This window comes from Podarcis cretensis, assembly GCF_951804945.1.
Source record: "Podarcis cretensis genome assembly, chromosome: 16".
NCBI classification, from domain to species: Eukaryota; Metazoa; Chordata; class Lepidosauria; order Squamata; family Lacertidae; genus Podarcis; species Podarcis cretensis.
The window spans coordinates 581,311-597,915 of NC_137186.1; the positions used below are offsets into that span (position 1 = coordinate 581,311).

Genomic DNA, 16,605 nt, shown 5'->3' on the forward strand with positions numbered 1-16,605 from the left:
AGCCCCCCTTGGGCCTGATCCAGCTACAGGGCTCTTTTTCATGTTCTTCTTCATTTAATCTGCACAACAACCCTGTGAGGTAGGCTAGGCTGAGAGGAACTGATTGGCCCAAGCTCACTCAGGGAGCTTCATCGCTGAGCAGGGATTCGAACCCTGGTTTTCCAGGTCTTTGTCTGACACTACACCACACTGGCTTTCCGAGAGACCTTCTACTCTCAGGCAGAAAGGACAATTTACGCACCATCCATTATGCAACCATTTGAGTGCCTCCACCGCTCCTGACAGCCTTGGAACTTATTTCATACAGACGTGGATTTCATTTTGTGCCAGTCTGGGCATCTGAAGAGCTGATACCTATAGATATGTCTAAATTAAGAGGGAGGGATAGATGGTTATCGAATCTTAATGTGAGCTGATTCTTTTGGTCACCTTCACTTTCTCTGTTCAATTCTTATTAAAATCAAGACTAAATAAATAATTGCAACAGAGTGACTGGCTGATGGCCGAACCAAAAGTCTTGGAAGGCAGTGAGCTTTCCTTCGCTGCAGATTTCTAAATCAGGTGGCCACCTGTCAGGGATACTTGAGCTGCGAATCCTTCATCACAGGGGGTTAGACTAGATGACTTTTGGGGTTCCCTTCCAACCCTACAATTCTATGAACAACGGCAGCAGCAGCAGCAGCAACAACAACTCTCCTCCACTGGAGGTTTTCCAGCAGATGCTGGATGATCACCCATCAGTGATTCGTTAGCTGTGATTCCGGCATGACGGGGGGTTGGAGTAGATGACCCTCGGGTACCCCTTTCAACCCCACAATCCCATGATTCTATAAGAGCGTGACTGGCTGGTGGCCTGTCGTTTCCCTTCTCCCCCCCCCCCCCCAGCGACACTCGGCACACACCCAACCCTCAGCGACACCCTCCGACGAGTTCCAAAATCATGCCTGGTCGTGCGTTTTCGGGGAGGGGGCGGCGATGTTGGTTCTGCTTCGCCTGTCAGAGCTCCCCCTCCCGGTTCTCTCTTTAAGCCGAGACGGTGCAGCCTCGCCACCATTTAGCATCCCAGCCAAAGGACGTCCAGAGCCGTTGCCTTGGCGACGGCCGGGAAGTAAGGGTGCCTGGGAACGCGGTTGGGGGGGGGGGGAGTCTCCCATATATAGAGAGGGAGAGACTGACTCCGGGGCTGATGAGCTGCAGCTAAATTTAGGCGGAGGAGGGAAGGAGCAAGAGGCGCCGGGGATGTCATGCAGGGGGGCCCGGGCGAGATGGGCCCCGCCGGGGGGCGGCCACGGATCCTGCCCGGCCCTCCCTCTCCGCTCTCCACGCTGCTGCCGCCGCCGCCGCTGACCTCAAGAGGCAAGACGCTTTCAGCACCACCAGGTGAGCGGACAGCTCCCTCGAGGGACCCAGCGGCCTTAGCAAAGGATGGAGGAGGAGGAGGAGGATGCAGGGACCGGGTTGCCAAGGAAACGAGCTCGTGGCGGCATCGCGGGCAGGGGTCCTTCCCGGGTGGGAGTGGGCTGGGAAGGAGGTCACGGAGAGAAGAACCTTCTCAGGGGAAGCAGCCTTGCAAGTAGAAGTCTCTGGTTCAACCCCCCTGGGGCATCTCCTCCTGGCAGGGTTGGTGAAACCCTGGTGAGCCACTGCTGCCGGTCAGTGTAGGCAATATGGAGCTGGGTAGACCAATGGTCAGACTCAGTAGAAGGAAGGAAGGCAGCGTCCTCTGTTCCTGTGAGAGGGGTGGAGGACTCATGGACAAGCTGGAAGATGTGTAGAGGAGAGCAAATCGGGGGGAAGGGGAGAACCAGAGAATGGTAGAGTTGGAAGGGTACTCCAAGGGTCATCTAGTCCAACCCCCTGCAATGCAGGAATCCTACTCACAGGTGTCCCTGGGTGGGCTCGAACCACCGACCTTCTGGTTAAGAGCCAGACACCAGAGGATAATGCATACCGCTCTATTTGGGCCTTGGCCAGACCCTACCAGGAGTCCAGTGTCCAGTTCTGGGCGCCACAATTTAAGGAGGATATCGAGAAGCTGGAAGGTTGTTCAGAGGAGGGCAACCAAGATGATCCAGGGTCTGGAAACCAAGCCTTATAATAATCATATAATAATAATTTATTATTTATACCCTGCCCATCTGACTGGGCTTCCCCAGCCACTCTGGGTGGCTTCCTACAAAATATTAAAATACAGTATTGCATCAAGCATTCAAAGCTTCCCTCAGCAGGGAGTTGGGGATATTTAGCCTGGAGAAGAGACGACTGAGACGAGATATGAGAGCCATCTTCCGTTATCTGAAGGGCTGTGACATGGAAGAGGGAGCCGGCTTGTTTCCTGCTGCTGGACCCAATCCAGTGGATTCCAAGGACAAGAAAGGAGATGTTGACTAAACATCAGGAAGAACTTTCTGACAGCAAGAGCTGTTTGGCAGTGGGACAGACTTCCTCGCGGGGTGGTGGGCTCTCCTTCCTTGGAGGTTTTTAAGCAGAGGCTGGATGGCTGTCCGTCAGGGATTCTTCAGCTGTCATTGCAGGGGGGAGGACTAGATGACCCTTATGGCCCCTTTTGACTCTATGATTGTGTCTTACCTGCCCTGAAACTTGCCATAGCCAGTCTCCTCAGTTTAGCTTATATATCTAGGAAGCTGCCTTGTACTGATTCAGAGCCTTGCTGCACTGACCGGCAGGCGCTCTCCAGGGTCTCTCCCAGCCTTAGCAGGAGGCACTGGGGATTGAACTTGAACTGCCTGCAGAGCAAGTGCTCTAACCACTCAGCCAGTAGCTCTTCCCCTTTACATAAAGCAAGTTTCCAGTCCTCATGGTTCTGAGTTGCAGAGTATACTGCGAGGCCTTAACAGCAGATGAGGAGGTAAAGTCGTATCTCACTTCCCACCTCTTATGCTTCCTTTCCGTAAAATCTGCAAGCTTATTTTTATTTAAAACTTTCATGCCCCACTCTCCATTGCGAGGGCAATTCCAGAGTGAGTTGCAAAGTAAAAATCAGTGGTATCTCCTGTTTTAATTCTGAAAACAACAGCCATGGAAGGCAGGGAAGACTGGGGAATGGGAGAGAAGGGGCAAAGGAGAGCAGGGGAGAAAGGTCAATTTCCCTAAAAATCACAGAATTGTATATGCTTATTATGCCTTGTTTTATCCTGACCATAACAACTTTTTTAAGGCAGCAAAAGCAGAGAGGGAGTTTTTAAAGCGTCTCTCGCAAACTTCCTGAGAAGCCAGGGGCATGAACCAAGATCTCTCTTTTCATAAATATGTAAATTTTTAACATCTCATCTTTGCAAAACCAGCCGTACAAAGTAGGATAAGCCTGATGGAGGGATATAATATGAAGGGGGGCCCTGCAGGCTTCAAGGGTGTTTTGGGTTTTGAACTGAAGCTCCCTTGTTTCCTTTCACAGCAACACTGCAAGGTAGGACAGCCAGAGGGAGGAAGAGGGCTGGTGGAGATATTTGGGTTTTGGACACCAGTCACTTCCCAATAGATATTTAAATCCTCTGTATTATTATGGATATTTCAGTCAGTCAGTTTCTTAACTGCCTTTCTAAAAACAACAACAACAAACCGAAGGTAACCTATAAAAATAAATAATATGCAGAGTTTAAAACCAGACAGTAAAACAACAATTTATCCATATAATATTAAAAAGCCATGCATGCAATCCAATTTAAAGAAAAGCAAATATCAAGACCAGCAGAAAAAGAAAAAGCAACCAGTCCCATCGATGAAAACAGCAAAGAAAATACTGGTATTTGACACTGAGATGGACGCCAGTCCTTCCCTATAATGTTATCCTTTTGTAAGGTAGGAGAGGCTGAGGAGCAGCAGAGGGAGACCAAGGAAGGCCTAATTCTTTGAACATCGAGGGCACCTGAACTCCTAAGAAGCTGCTTTCTGCAGAGTCAGGCCCTTGGTCCACACTGAGCAGCAGCAACTCTCCCGGGTTTCAAACAAAGAGACCTTCCCACTCCTGCCTGGAGACATCCCTGGACCTTGAACCCATGACCTTCTGGGCTGCCACTGAACAACAGCCCTTCAGGACCCCTGTTCTCATGGCAGGGGGTGGACTAGATGAGCCCTTGGGCGCCTTTCTGCAATTCTATTATTCTATCTGCAAATCCTTGTGCCTAACAGTTGATCAGTCGGGTGAGCAGGAAGAGGCATGGTGGTTTTGCAGGGATGCCACCCCCTCCTGGTGCATTTCATTTTTCAACAAGGAAGTTAAAATATGTAGGGAGATGGAAGGGGGAAAGGGGGGGCAGTCAGGCTGCAAATTGAGGGCCAGGCAAGGCCAGATGTTGGTGGGTTGGCAAGAGCAGGGAACCTTTTCTTCTCCACAGGAACATTTGTGTGTGGGGTGGGGTTGGCGGTTCTTAAGAAGGTCTCAGGGCTTGGGAACAACCTCCCACCCCACCCCACCCCACCCACCAGCAACTGCAAACAGTTAAGTCCTGACACAGGCTGCAAGCAGTTTCTATGGCGTTCTGCTTCCAATGGATCCTGGAAGCTCAGCTCAGCATCGGGAGATGATTCAGGATAGGACCCATATCCTTAGTAGTGGGAGCATAGGGGGTTTGATGGTTTGACGGGGGGCTCCCTGTGGCTTCCTACCCCCTTTTCCCTAAAGCTTTGGGGACCCTCAGAGTCCAGACAGTAGCCTCTCTCTCTCTCTGCAGTCAGATCATAGCAGCTGTCCTTGGATTAAAGACGTAAGGACGTAAGAAAAGCATGCTGGATCTGGCCAAAGCGAGTCTATCCAGTCCAGCCTCCTGTTCTCACAGTGGCCAAACCCCCCTAAGGTCCTAGGAGTTCAGATAGGCTGCCTCTGGGCCTGGAGGTTCCATAAAGACATCAGAAGAGTCTGGCTGCTGGATCAGGCCGAAGGGGGCCCGTCAAGTCCAGCCTCCTGTTCTCACAGTGGCCAACCAGATGCCTCTTTTGGGAAGCCTGCAAGCTGGACCCAAGCGCAAGAGCCCTTTCCTGTCTGCTGCCAGTCAGTGCAGACTATACTGGGCAGTGTGGGCCTCAGTGGTTCGATTCGGCATAAGGCTGCTTCCTGTGTCCCAGTCCCCAGTGAAAATAGGGGAACTCTTTGGGGGCTCAACACCCCCATTCTCCTAAGGCGCTGTTCTGCTGCCACACTTGGAAGCAGCGATTCTTCTGAATGCCAGTCGCTAGAAAATGCAGGAAGGGAGAGGGCTCTCGTGGTGGAATCCTGCTTGTGGGTTTCCCATAATGGGCATCTGATAGACTAGATGCCCTCCCCCCCTTTGGCCTGATCCAGCAGCCAGGCTCTTCCTAGGTTCTTATGAACCTCCAAGCAGCAGCCAGCGGACAGCAAGGTTGAGCTACCAAAGACCACCAGCCAGGAGCCTGGGTTGATGGGCAAAGAATCAGGACCATGGAGAGAGCTTCAGGAGGGGAGCCTGAACACGGCTCAAAAATAAGAGGCAGCGTCCAAGCTGGCATTGTGAGGTTGCAGCTGAAGCGCATCAGGGGGTGCTGTGCTCATGCACACACACACCTCTCCCCAGGGCTGCCCTACTTGGTGTGCTTGTTCCTCCTTCTCCTTGCCAGCTCGCTATGAGGAGAAAGGGGAAGGGGCTGAAGTCCACACTCTGTCTTGTCTCTGCCAGGGTGCTGGCATGGACTGGGTCCCAGATAGGAATGGGGGCATGAACGCAATGCAGGAGCAAGTCAGGAAGAGGAGGAAATCCAGCTGCAAAACAACACACATAAAAAACCCCACCTGGATTCTTTTTGGGCACCTCAATCTTTCACTGGCAGAGAAGGGTTCAAGAAGGGCTTCTAAGGGCCTGGATATGCAGGGCTCAGCCTTGGGGTACAGAGTTGGGCCCAGGGAGGTGTACCTGGGACCTTCGCCCCCCAGAACTGTGAGTTAAAGCACTTGCCAACTTTGCAGCAATCTGTTCCTAGTGTTGCGTCTGACGTAAGAGAAGCACGCGGCCTCCTCTGCTCTGCGCTATGGGGAGCGGGGAGAGTCTACTTGCAAACCATCAAAACGAAAGGGGGGCATCCTGTGGGGTCTGGGTCCCCTTGTGAGATTGGGCTTTAAAAGGCAGTGAATCCTATAAATTAATTCTGGCCCTTTTGAAAAAAAACAAAGCAAAACACAATCTTTCTTCCATATTGAAACTCCTGCCGGTCAATTGACCCAAAAGTTCGGGTATCCTAAGAAAGCAAAGCATCTCTCAATCCCCTTTCTGCATCATTTTTACAGAACAGTCGAATTACAGGTTTGGAAGGGGCATCAAAGGGCCATCTAGTCCAACCCCCTGAAATGCAGGCACCACGGCTAAAGAATCTCTGACAGGCTGCCAGTCCAACCTCTGCTTAAAATCTTCCAAGGGAGGAGAATCCGCCACCTTCCGAGGGAGTCTGTCCCACTGCCAAACAGCTCCTACTGGCAGAAAGTTCTTAATGATATTTAGTCAGACTCTCTTTTATTGCCATTTAAATCGATTGATTTGGGTCCTCCACTCTGGACTCCTCCCTGCAAAAAGCTTCACTGGAGCTTTTAAAGGAGAGGTTGGATGCCCACCTGCCAGGGATTCTTCAGCTGTGAATCTTGAATTGCAGGGGGTTGGACTAGATGACCCTCAGAGTCCCCTCTGACCTTATAATACTCTGAGTCTATGAACACATTCTCAGGTGAGAGGGGCCTCTTTCCCCAAACACTGCCTATTAATAACCAAAGACAGACACGGTTTATCGGGAACGGGTGCAATTGTTCAATTATTGCTGCAGACGCAGTTTAAAAATAGAGCTGTGCTTAATCAGCCGAGCCATCTGGGCCTCGACAACACACCCACCCGCTCTCCTCGCAGCTTTGCCACCAGCCCTGCTGAGGGAGGCACAGATCTGTGGGCCCAGATCAGGACAGGTAGCCTGGGAGGAAGTTGGGCGATCTCCTCCAGTCTAAAGACCTGGAACAAGCCTTTAAATACACACGGGAAATAAGCATGTGATTTGAAACTTTATAAGTGGTGCTTGCAACTTATTCCACAACAACAAACTGAGGCAGAGGGGGAAGGCTTACATATTGCATTTTTTAAAAGGCCACGTTTCTAGGCTTCATGGTTGCAACTTCAGATTTTGAAGTGTGCAAGCCTTAGATCACATAGTTGAGCTGTGGAACTCCTTGCCACAGGAGGCATCGATAGCCACCAACCTGGGTGGCTTTAAAAGAGGATTAGACACATTCGTGGAGGAGAGGGCTATCAGTGGCTACTAGCCAAAATGCCCATGGTCTGCCCGCACAGATGGAGGCAGTCCGTGCTTTTGAATAGCCTTGTTGCTCAAAACCGCAGGAGGGCAGAGGGCTATTGCATTCAGATCCTGCTCTTGGGATTCTCCTTGGGGCTACCGACTGCCCACTGTGAGGGCAGAATGCTGGACTAGATGAGCCACAGGTCTGATCCAGAACATTGCCTTTTTGACCTTCCTTTTCCTTCAAGCCCTTTCTCAGTCTCTGTGTGCCTTGGAATAATTCCCCGCTCCCTTTAGTTTTTTGGGGCTTTGCCACCCTGCGCTCTTTCGGGAGGGAGGGCAGGATATAAATTTAGCATCACAGATTGCAGAGCTGGGGTCCCCATCCAGTCCGCCTCTTGCTGTGCAGGAATCCCAGCTCAAGAATCCCAGCAACAGAAGCCAGCAGGAACAGGCTCCCTGTTCTGTAAATTCCAGCATCCAATGTCTCCCAGTGCAGAGAAACATGGCTGTTACGTAAACCCCACTTTTTCTGTGTTTACACCTGCAGAGGTAGGTGTGTGTGTGTGTTTTAAAAAATTGATGCCTGTCTAGGCACAATACCCACTTAATGAGAGCCTCCCCCCCCCAATCCACGCCACCCTCTCGCTGAACCCACCATGCAAAAAGGATGCCAGTTTTAGCATCGGCAGGTCCCACACCACACCCCCACGCAGGCAGTTTAAAAACACACAGGCGCATGCCAGGAGCAGGATGAATAATGCTAATGTTTTTGCAGCATGGGACAGCACCATGAAGATGATATTTTCTGCAGCCAGCGATCCCTGGGAATAGGGATGGGCGATGCTGGGCCCGCGATGAATTGCGAAGTGGGTGCAGGAATGGTAGCAAAAAAATGTTTCCTGGGAGCAGTTAATGTTCCTGCAAGCACAATTAACAGAGCACTTTCTGGAGACTCCAGGGTTCCCTGCGGGGCCCAGTGGCTGACACCATTGGTCTGTTACATCAAAAATTCACAGAACAGAGCCTTGCAGGACCTTAAATGGGCCTGTTCTGCCACAAAGGCAGCTGTGGGACCCTGAGCTGCTTTCTCAGTGGCTATGGGTTCACAACCTGGACTCTCCTCCATGTCATCTGGTGCCACAATAAGCCTGCAAGCGCTTAAGGGGCCACAGAACTCACAGCATAATGGAACCATAGAGTTGTATGGGTTCCCAGGGCTCACCCCCAGCAATGCAGAATTCACAACTGAAGCATCCCTGGCAGCTGGCTATCGAACTTCTGTTTAAAAACCTTGAAGGAAAGAGAGTCCACCGTCTTCCAAGGGAAACCGTTCCACTGTTGAATCTTGAACTAATACTCTTGAATTCTAGCATAATATTCCTTCCTTCTCCTCCCAGCCCACCTTCCGCTCCTCTCTCCAGCGTCCTTGGATGTACAGAAAGTAGAACTGGCATCCTCTAGCATCTAGTCTCGTTCCCAGGGACTAGGGTCCTGATCCCAGGAGATCAAAGCCGCTAAGCATAACACCCACAGTCCAAACAAGTCAGGTCCAGAGCATCAGTCTTGGTCCAAACCTGGAGCAGAGGCCAGGTCACCCTAATAAGGTTGGGTGTGTGTGGATGGAGTGAAGAGCAAAATGCCAAAATCCTGTGTCTTGTATGCTTTAGTTGAGATTCCTGCACTTCAGAGGGTTGGGCTAGATGACCCTTAGAGTCCCTTTCAGCTCTGCACTTCTGTGATTCTATAATTCTGTGATTCCTGAAGGTCCACGATCTTCCTCTGGGGGCTCTGTGAGTGTCACCAGGCAAGGGCTGGACACAACTTCAAGAAAGGTCTCTCTATCGAGCCCCAGAGCACTAGTTGTGATTTGGCAAGTGGGTGCAGTTTTCACAGTGAAGATTTAGGCATAAAAGGCTTAAAAATAAAGGAAAGGAGCGACAACCGCCTTGTGGTTGCACAATCGCATTCTCAATTTTTGACACTTCTCTGCTTTTACCGTTTGAAGATAAAATGCTTCCGTTTTGTGGAACAGACAGCCTTGTCGCTGCTCCTGTTTCATCCTGTCTGCTTATTGCCTGGGTAGCAACTCTCACCCGGCTCCAAGCATAGCCCTGTCTGCCAACTGGTGCAGGGTGGGCCTGGCATGGAGTCAGCGGGGAAGGGTTCCCAAACTGGCCTCTGGTGGATGTAAAAGAGAGTGCTGGAATAGTTTGCTGGCAAAAGGTCCCAGATTGGGTCCCCTTTGGCATCTGCAGGTGAGTTTGGGCAAAGACCCCCCTGCCTGGAATACCCTGGAGAGCTGCTGCTGCAAGCCAGTGAAGGCAGAACTCAGTAAGATGGAACCCAAAAGTCCAGCTCAGTATAAGGCAGCTCTCCTCAGGTAAACTCTTTATTCTGAATCACGAGGACTAGAATCCTGCTTTGCTTTTGAAGGGAGGGCCCCATGTCAGTGGCAGAGCCCCTGCTTGGCATGCAGAAGGCCCAGCTGCAATCCCCACTAGCAGCTTCTCCAAGAAAGGCTGGAAAAACACCCTTTTCCTGCGTGAAACCCTGGGGAGCTGCTGCCAGTCAGAACAGGCAACACTGAATATTCAGCCACTTATTATTGAGGGGAAGTGCGTGGAACAGGTCTCGGTGTTTCGATTTCTGTGAATGGAGCTGAGAGACGACCTAACCTGGGGAGAAAACAGCAAATACCTGATGAAGAGAGCACAGCAGGTTATATTTTCTGAGACTCCTCCGGAAAAACAATCTCTCAAAGGACCTGTCGATGGCATTTTACCACTGTGCTGTGGAGAGTGTATTAACTTAAGGTCTGTGTGTGTGGTTTGGGAGCTTCATGGTCAGGGGAGAAAACAATCCAGGGTTGTAAAGACTGCGGAGAGAATAATTGGGTGCACTCTTCCCACCTTGGATCAAATCTATGCTTCCAGGTGCCATAAGAAAGCTGCAGAGATAGCGCAGGATAGTGCGCACCCCGGAAATGATCTCTTTCAGCTTCTGCCTTCTGGAAGAAGGTCCAGGGTTAGAAAGACCAGGACTAGCCACCTGAGAAACAGTTTCTACGCAAATGCAATTCTGTTTCTAAACGCAGCATAAGGGGTCTCTATTGCATAGTGTATTTTAAAATGGGGTTTCAGAGTTTTTAGGGGTTTTTGAATGTTTTATGTAGTTTTTCAGTTTCATTGTTCTGCATGGGACAATGACAATAAAGATATTGTATATCGTGTATATATATATCGTAGTCAGTGACCTGGCTCTGTACCAGGCAGCTTCCGGCACTAACCCGGCCTCCTGCGTTTCCCCCTCTGCAGACTCGGAACCGCTGCCCAGGCCCCGCGAGCGCTAACATGGCAAAGGACAACTCGGCCTTCTCCTCCATCCATGAGCCCCTGGCGCCCGAAGCCAAGGTCCCGGGGCCCCAGCTCAAGCCGGCAGCCCTGCGGCGCCTGGGCGAGGAGCCCGAGAAGGCGGAGAAGAAGCGGGGTCGCCAGCGGTACGTGGAGAAGGACGGCAAATGCAACGTCCAACATGGCAACGTCCACGAGACCTACCGCTACCTGACGGACATCTTCACGACGCTGGTGGACCTCAAGTGGCGCTTCAGCCTGCTGGTCTTCATCCTGGCTTACGCTAGCACCTGGTTGTTCTTCGGCCTCATCTGGTGGTTCATCGCCTACTGCCGAGGAGACCTGGACCACCTGGGCGACGACGCCTGGACGCCCTGCGTCAACAACCTCAATGGCTTCGTCTCGGCCTTCCTCTTCTCCATTGAGACGGAGACCACCATCGGCTACGGCCACCGGGTCATCACGGACAAGTGCCCCGAGGGAATCATCCTGCTCTTGCTGCAGGCCATCTTGGGCTCCATGGTCAACGCCTTCATGGTGGGCTGCATGTTCGTCAAGATCTCGCAGCCCAACAAGCGGGCCGAGACGCTGGTCTTCTCCTCTCACGCCGTGGTCTCCCTGCGCGACGACCGCCTCTGCCTCATGTTCCGCGTGGGGGACCTGCGCAACTCACACATCGTGGAGGCCTCCATCCGAGCCAAGCTCATCAAGTCCAAGCAGACCCAGGAAGGGGAGTTCATCCCTCTCAACCAGACGGACATCAACGTGGGCTTCGAGACTGGAGATGACCGCCTCTTCCTGGTCTCCCCGCTCATCATCAGCCATGAGATCAACGAGCACAGCCCCTTCTGGGAGGTCTCTCGGGAACAGCTCAAGAAGGACGACTTTGAGATCGTGGTCATCCTGGAGGGGATGGTGGAGGCCACAGGTAGGTGGGGGAGGGTGGGCGGGAGAGAGCGGACCCCCCAAAATTATCCAACCCATAAGCCAACTTTTATATGGCCACTGGAAACTTTCCTTTCCCACCAGGACCTGTCCACACAATTGAGGACACCTTTCCACAATGGTTAATCAATGTCTGGATTTTTTCCACTTTTTATAAGGTTTTTAATTGTACAGTCTTGTGTTAATTGCTGTAAACAACTGAGAGAGAGAGAGAGATGATGATGATGATGATGAAGAAGATGAAGAATTTCCTGCCTTTTCTCCTGATGGGACGAAAGGCAGCTTACAGACAGAAACAAGAACCACTAAAAACATAGAAAATTTGATTATTAAAATACAATTAAACATTGAGAGAATATAAAACTATATACACATATGAGCTCTATTAAAACCACACCATTAATTGCAATAAAAACAGCATGGTACCAGGCCTTAAAAGCAGTCAGTTCCCAAACGCCTCTTGGAACAAGAAGGTTTCCACCTGCCAGTGGAAGGGAAGGACAGCAAAGAGCTTTGCCAGGGAAGCAGCTCCAAAGTTGTCTGGGAGCAGCCACCACCAAGAAGGCCCTGAGAGAACAGGCTGCTGGACTAGAGAGGCCTTGGGCCTGATCCAGCACGCTCTTCTTGCATTCCTAAGGCAGCTTCTTGTGTTCCTAATGAGCCTCAGCACCTCGCCCAGCGACACTCCTGCAGGTGAGCTCATGGGATTGAGCTGGGATAGAAGGCCCTAGGCCAGGGGGAGGCAACCTAAGGACCGGGGGCCAGATCCAGCCCAATCGCCTTCTCAATCTGGCCTGCAGATGGTCTGGGAATCAGTGTGTTTTTACATGAGTAGAATGTGTGCTTTTAAATGCATCTCTGGGTTATTTGTGGGGCAGAGGAATTCGTTCATTTTCTCTCTCCAAAATATAGTCCAGCCCCCCACATGGTCTGAGGGATGGTGGATGGGCCCATGGCTGAAAAAGCTTGCTGACCCCTGCCCTAGGCAGTCCCTAAGCTAGAACTGGGCTTATGAGTAGATGGGCAGCCAGAAACTGCCTTATCCGAGTGAGACCATTGGTCCATCTACCTATGCTTTGTCTGCACTGACTGGCAGTGGCTTTCCTGAGTTTCAGACTCTGGGGTTTCTCCAAGCCCTTCCCAGAGATGCTGGGGGGATTGATCCTGGAACCTCCAGTGCTGGTTCCTACAGGCCTCCCCCCCCCAAATAAACCAAGGTTCTAGTCCTCATGTTTCTGAGTCAGGCTATAGGTCTTTCTCACAGCATTGAGCTGTGGCTGGTGGTGTGCAAATGAACCCAGAGTCTCAGGAACTTTCGGGGGGGGGGCTTTCCTCTCAGGGGGTCCCCATCCTTTTCTTCACCTCCCAGGACCCTCCAGCGTTGACTTCTCTCCCCGTCTCTGCCCTGTGTGCACTTACATAAGCCTCATGGTCTGAGTGTGGCTTGCAAAGGCTTCTTGCTCACGGATGGCATGCTGGGGGTGTGTGTGTCAGGCTTTGAAGATCACTGGGCTTGGTTGGGGTGGGCTGGGGGGGAGGGGGGAGACTCAAAGGACCAGCAGATGACCCCCAATGGTCTGGCTCAATATAAGGCAGCTTCCTATTTAAATCAGAACCATGAGGACTAGAACTTTGTTTGTTTTTTAGATGAAAGCCTCCATGGCAGAACAGCTGCTCTGCATGCAGAACATCCCAGGTGGAAGTGGGGCTGCTTGCTCTTTCTGAAAACCTGGAGAGCCACTGCTGCCAGTCAGTGCAGACAGTACTGAGCCAGGTTGCTTGTGCTGCTTAAACTCAAGTCAAAGCGTTGGTGTGCTTTGAAAACTGGGGCAAGTGCTCTGCAGTTTCTCTCTTGGCTGCGCAATTTAGTGGGGCAATGAAGCCATTTTCTGTTGATTAAGCTGCTTGGGGCTATATAGACATTCAGCTGCCTAAGAATTTCTTCCTTTGATAGCATTTTCGCCTGGTTTAGCTTAGTTTTCCCCTTTAAGGGCCGGCCAAAAGATGGAAAATATTGTTCTGTGGAGCACCCCGAGACCTCTGGGTATAGGGCAGTATATAAATTCAATAATAAATGAATAATAATAATAATAATAATAATAATAATAATAATAATAATAGGTGGACCCAACAGTCAGTATATAAATCTAATAATAAGTACCGTATAACTAAAGAGAAGCATTCCTCAGGCGGCAGCAGTGGGGCAGGCAGGGTGCCTCCTCTTGGCCTTCCGCTGCCTGAGGCAGGTGATTCAGCTCGCCTCATTGGTGGGCTGGCTCTGCTCTTTGCCTATGAAGAAGCTCAGCAGGAGATGGAACAACTTGACTTAGGCAGGGGTCAGCAAACCTTTTCAGCAGGGGGCCGGTCCACTGTCCCTCAGACCTTGTGGGGGGTCAGACTATATTGGGGGGGGGTGAACGAATTCCTATGCCCCAGAAATAACCCAGAGATGCATTTTAAAGAAAAGCACACATTCTACTCATGTAAAAACACGCTGATTCCTGGACCGTCCACGGGCTGGATTAAGGAGGCGATTGGGCCGAATCCGGCCCCGGGCCTTAGTTTGCCTACCCATGACTTAGGGAAACGGTGGGCAGCTCATGTAAGATAGATCCCTGTCGCAATAGGCAGGGAGTTCCAAAGGGTAGCTAAAAAGGTAAAGGGACCCCTGACCGTTAGGTCCAGTCGTGGCCGACTCTGGGGTTGCAGCGCTCATCTCGCTTTACTGGCCGAGGGGGCTGGCGCACAGCTTCCGGGTCATGTGGCCAGCATGACTAAGCCACTTCTGGCGAACCAGAGCAGCGCACGGAAATGCTGTTTACCTTCCCGCCAGAGTGGTACCTATTTATCTGCTTGCACTGATGTGCTTTCGAAGTGCTAGGTTGGCAGGAGTTGGGACCGAGCAACGGGAGCTCACCCTGTCGTGGGGATTCGAACCGCCGACCTTCTGATCGGCAAGTCCTAGGCTCTGTGGTTTAACCCACAGCGCCACCCGCGTCCCTAAAAGGGTAGCTACTGCCACATATAAGATGGGTTTCATGCGAGGGCATTACATGGCACCAGCTCAGCCGGTTGAACGTCCACCTCCACCTGAAGGTGGCGTTTGGTGACTCTGCCCGTCCTGACTCAGTTTCCCCGCTTTCTCTGCTTTGACCCCCCCCCCCCCAGGGATGACCTGCCAAGCGCGAAGCTCGTACCTGATGGACGAGGTCCTGTGGGGCCACCGCTTCATGTCGGTCCTCTCTCTGGAGGACGGCTTCTACGAAGTGGACTACAACAGCTTCCACCAGACCTTTGAGGTGCCCACGCCCAGCTGCAGCGCCCGGGAACTGTCCGAGGCAGCCGCCCGCATGGATGCCCACCTCTACTGGTCCATCCCCAGCCGGCTGGACGAGAAGGTGGAGGAAGGGACCACCGAGAAAGCAGTGGTGGAGGAGGATGCGGACAAGGAGAGGAACGGGAACCTTGCCAGTGCCGAGAGCGAGTCCAAGGTCTGAGGGGGCCATGGGGAGAGGTGGCCAGGCCACTGCAGGAGGCCCCGCTCCAGGCACGCTTCCCAGTGAGGAGGAAGCACGGACAAGCCGCAGAGAGAGCGAGGCGACAGGGCAGGTGGCCGGAGAGTGGGAGGAGGATGCGGGGCTTCATCGACGGACCAGAGAAGGGCCCCCGAAAAGGATTCTTAATGACCCCCTTAAAAACTAGCTGTTCCCCCAAAACTCCAGATATCGTCAGACTCCAACGCCCAGCAGCCGGGATTAGGGACGGAGGGAGCTGTCATCCGTCGGGGAGGACCTGGGGTTGGGAAGGTTAGCCTTTGAGACACACACACAAACCCTGACATTTGTATCTGTACAGCCAGCCAATAAACCTGGGCAATAACAAGGAAGGTGGAGTCTTGACTGGGGATCCTGGAGGTGGTCCAACTTCATGGGAGACTGTGGGGCTGGGGGGGGGTCTTTTGCAAGGGGGTGGAGAAAGGATGGGAGGCTGGCCAAGAGCCACCCCTATGAACCCACCTGCCTTCCTCACAATCACAGAACTGTCAATTTGGAAGGGATTTCTAAGGGTCCTCAACTCCCTGTAATGCAGGAATCACAGCTAAACCATCCCTGACAGATGGCCAGCCAACCTTCATTTAAATAACTTCCCTTGGGGCAGGGTATAAAGAATAAATTTATTATTATTATTATTATTATTATTATTATTATTATTATTGTTGTTGTTGTCAGATGAAGGTCTGCAGAAAGATGCAGGTCTCCATTGACAGTGAACGCTTTATTTAGGTTACAGGTAGGTAGTTGGTCTGCCATAGTCAAAACAAAATAAAAAAATTGCTTCCAGTAGCACCTTAGAGACCAACTAAGTTTGTTATTGGTATGAGCTTTCGTGTGCATGCACACTTCTTCAGATACAATACCAATAACAAACTTAGTTGGTCTCTAAGGTGCTACTGGAAGGAATTTTTTAAATTTTGTTTTGACTACGGCAGACCAACATGGCTACCTACCTGTAACTAGTTTCAGAAATAATTTCAGAAATAGACTGGAAAGAGAAGTTGCTGAATTGCAACTTCTTACCAAACTTAAAACCATGGAGAGACCTGGTCTAGGAGTCTTGGTTGACCACAAACTTGACATGAGCCAACAGTGTGACGCGGCAGCTAAAAAAGCCAATGCAATTCTGGGCTGCATCAATAGGAGTATAGCATCTAGATCAAGGGAAGTAATAGTGCCACTGTATTCTGCTCTGGTCAGACCTCACCTGGAGTACTGTGTCCAGTTCTGGGCACCACAGTTCAAGAAGGACACTGACAAACTGGAACGTGTCCAGAGGAGGGCAACCAAAATGGTCAAAGGCCTGGAAGCGATGCCTTATGAGGAACGGCTAAGGGAGCTGGGCATGTTTAGCCTGGAGAAGAGGAGGTTAAGGGGTGATATGATAGCCATGTTCAAATATATAAAAGGATGTCACATAGAGGAGGGAGAAAGGTTGTTTTCTGCTGCTCCAGAGAAGCGGACACGGAGCAATGGATTCAAACTACAAGAAAGAAGATTCCACCTAA

The 16,605-nt window shown here is 51.4% G+C and overlaps 2 protein-coding genes and 1 long non-coding RNA gene across 3 annotated transcripts in view; 1 reads left to right on the forward strand and 2 right to left on the reverse strand.

Moving 5' to 3' along the window:
- The window catches only part of LOC307205878, a 110,392-nt gene that overhangs the window by 86,811 nt on the left and 6,976 nt on the right, over positions 1–16,605 (reverse strand). The gene's annotated exons all lie outside the window — the stretch shown is intronic.
- Positions 1–16,605, reverse strand: part of LOC307205600 (uncharacterized protein) — a 286,408-nt gene that overhangs the window by 59,915 nt on the left and 209,888 nt on the right. The window lies entirely within an intron of this gene.
- On the forward strand, positions 849–15,429 carry KCNJ9 (potassium inwardly rectifying channel subfamily J member 9). Its single transcript, XM_079958253.1, has 3 exons — positions 849–1,380; positions 10,563–11,526; positions 14,712–15,429. The coding sequence occupies exons 2-3, from the start codon at positions 10,599–10,601 to the stop codon at positions 15,038–15,040; spliced, it is 1,257 nt and encodes a 418-aa protein (XP_079814379.1). The 5' UTR covers positions 849–1,380; positions 10,563–10,598; the 3' UTR covers positions 15,041–15,429.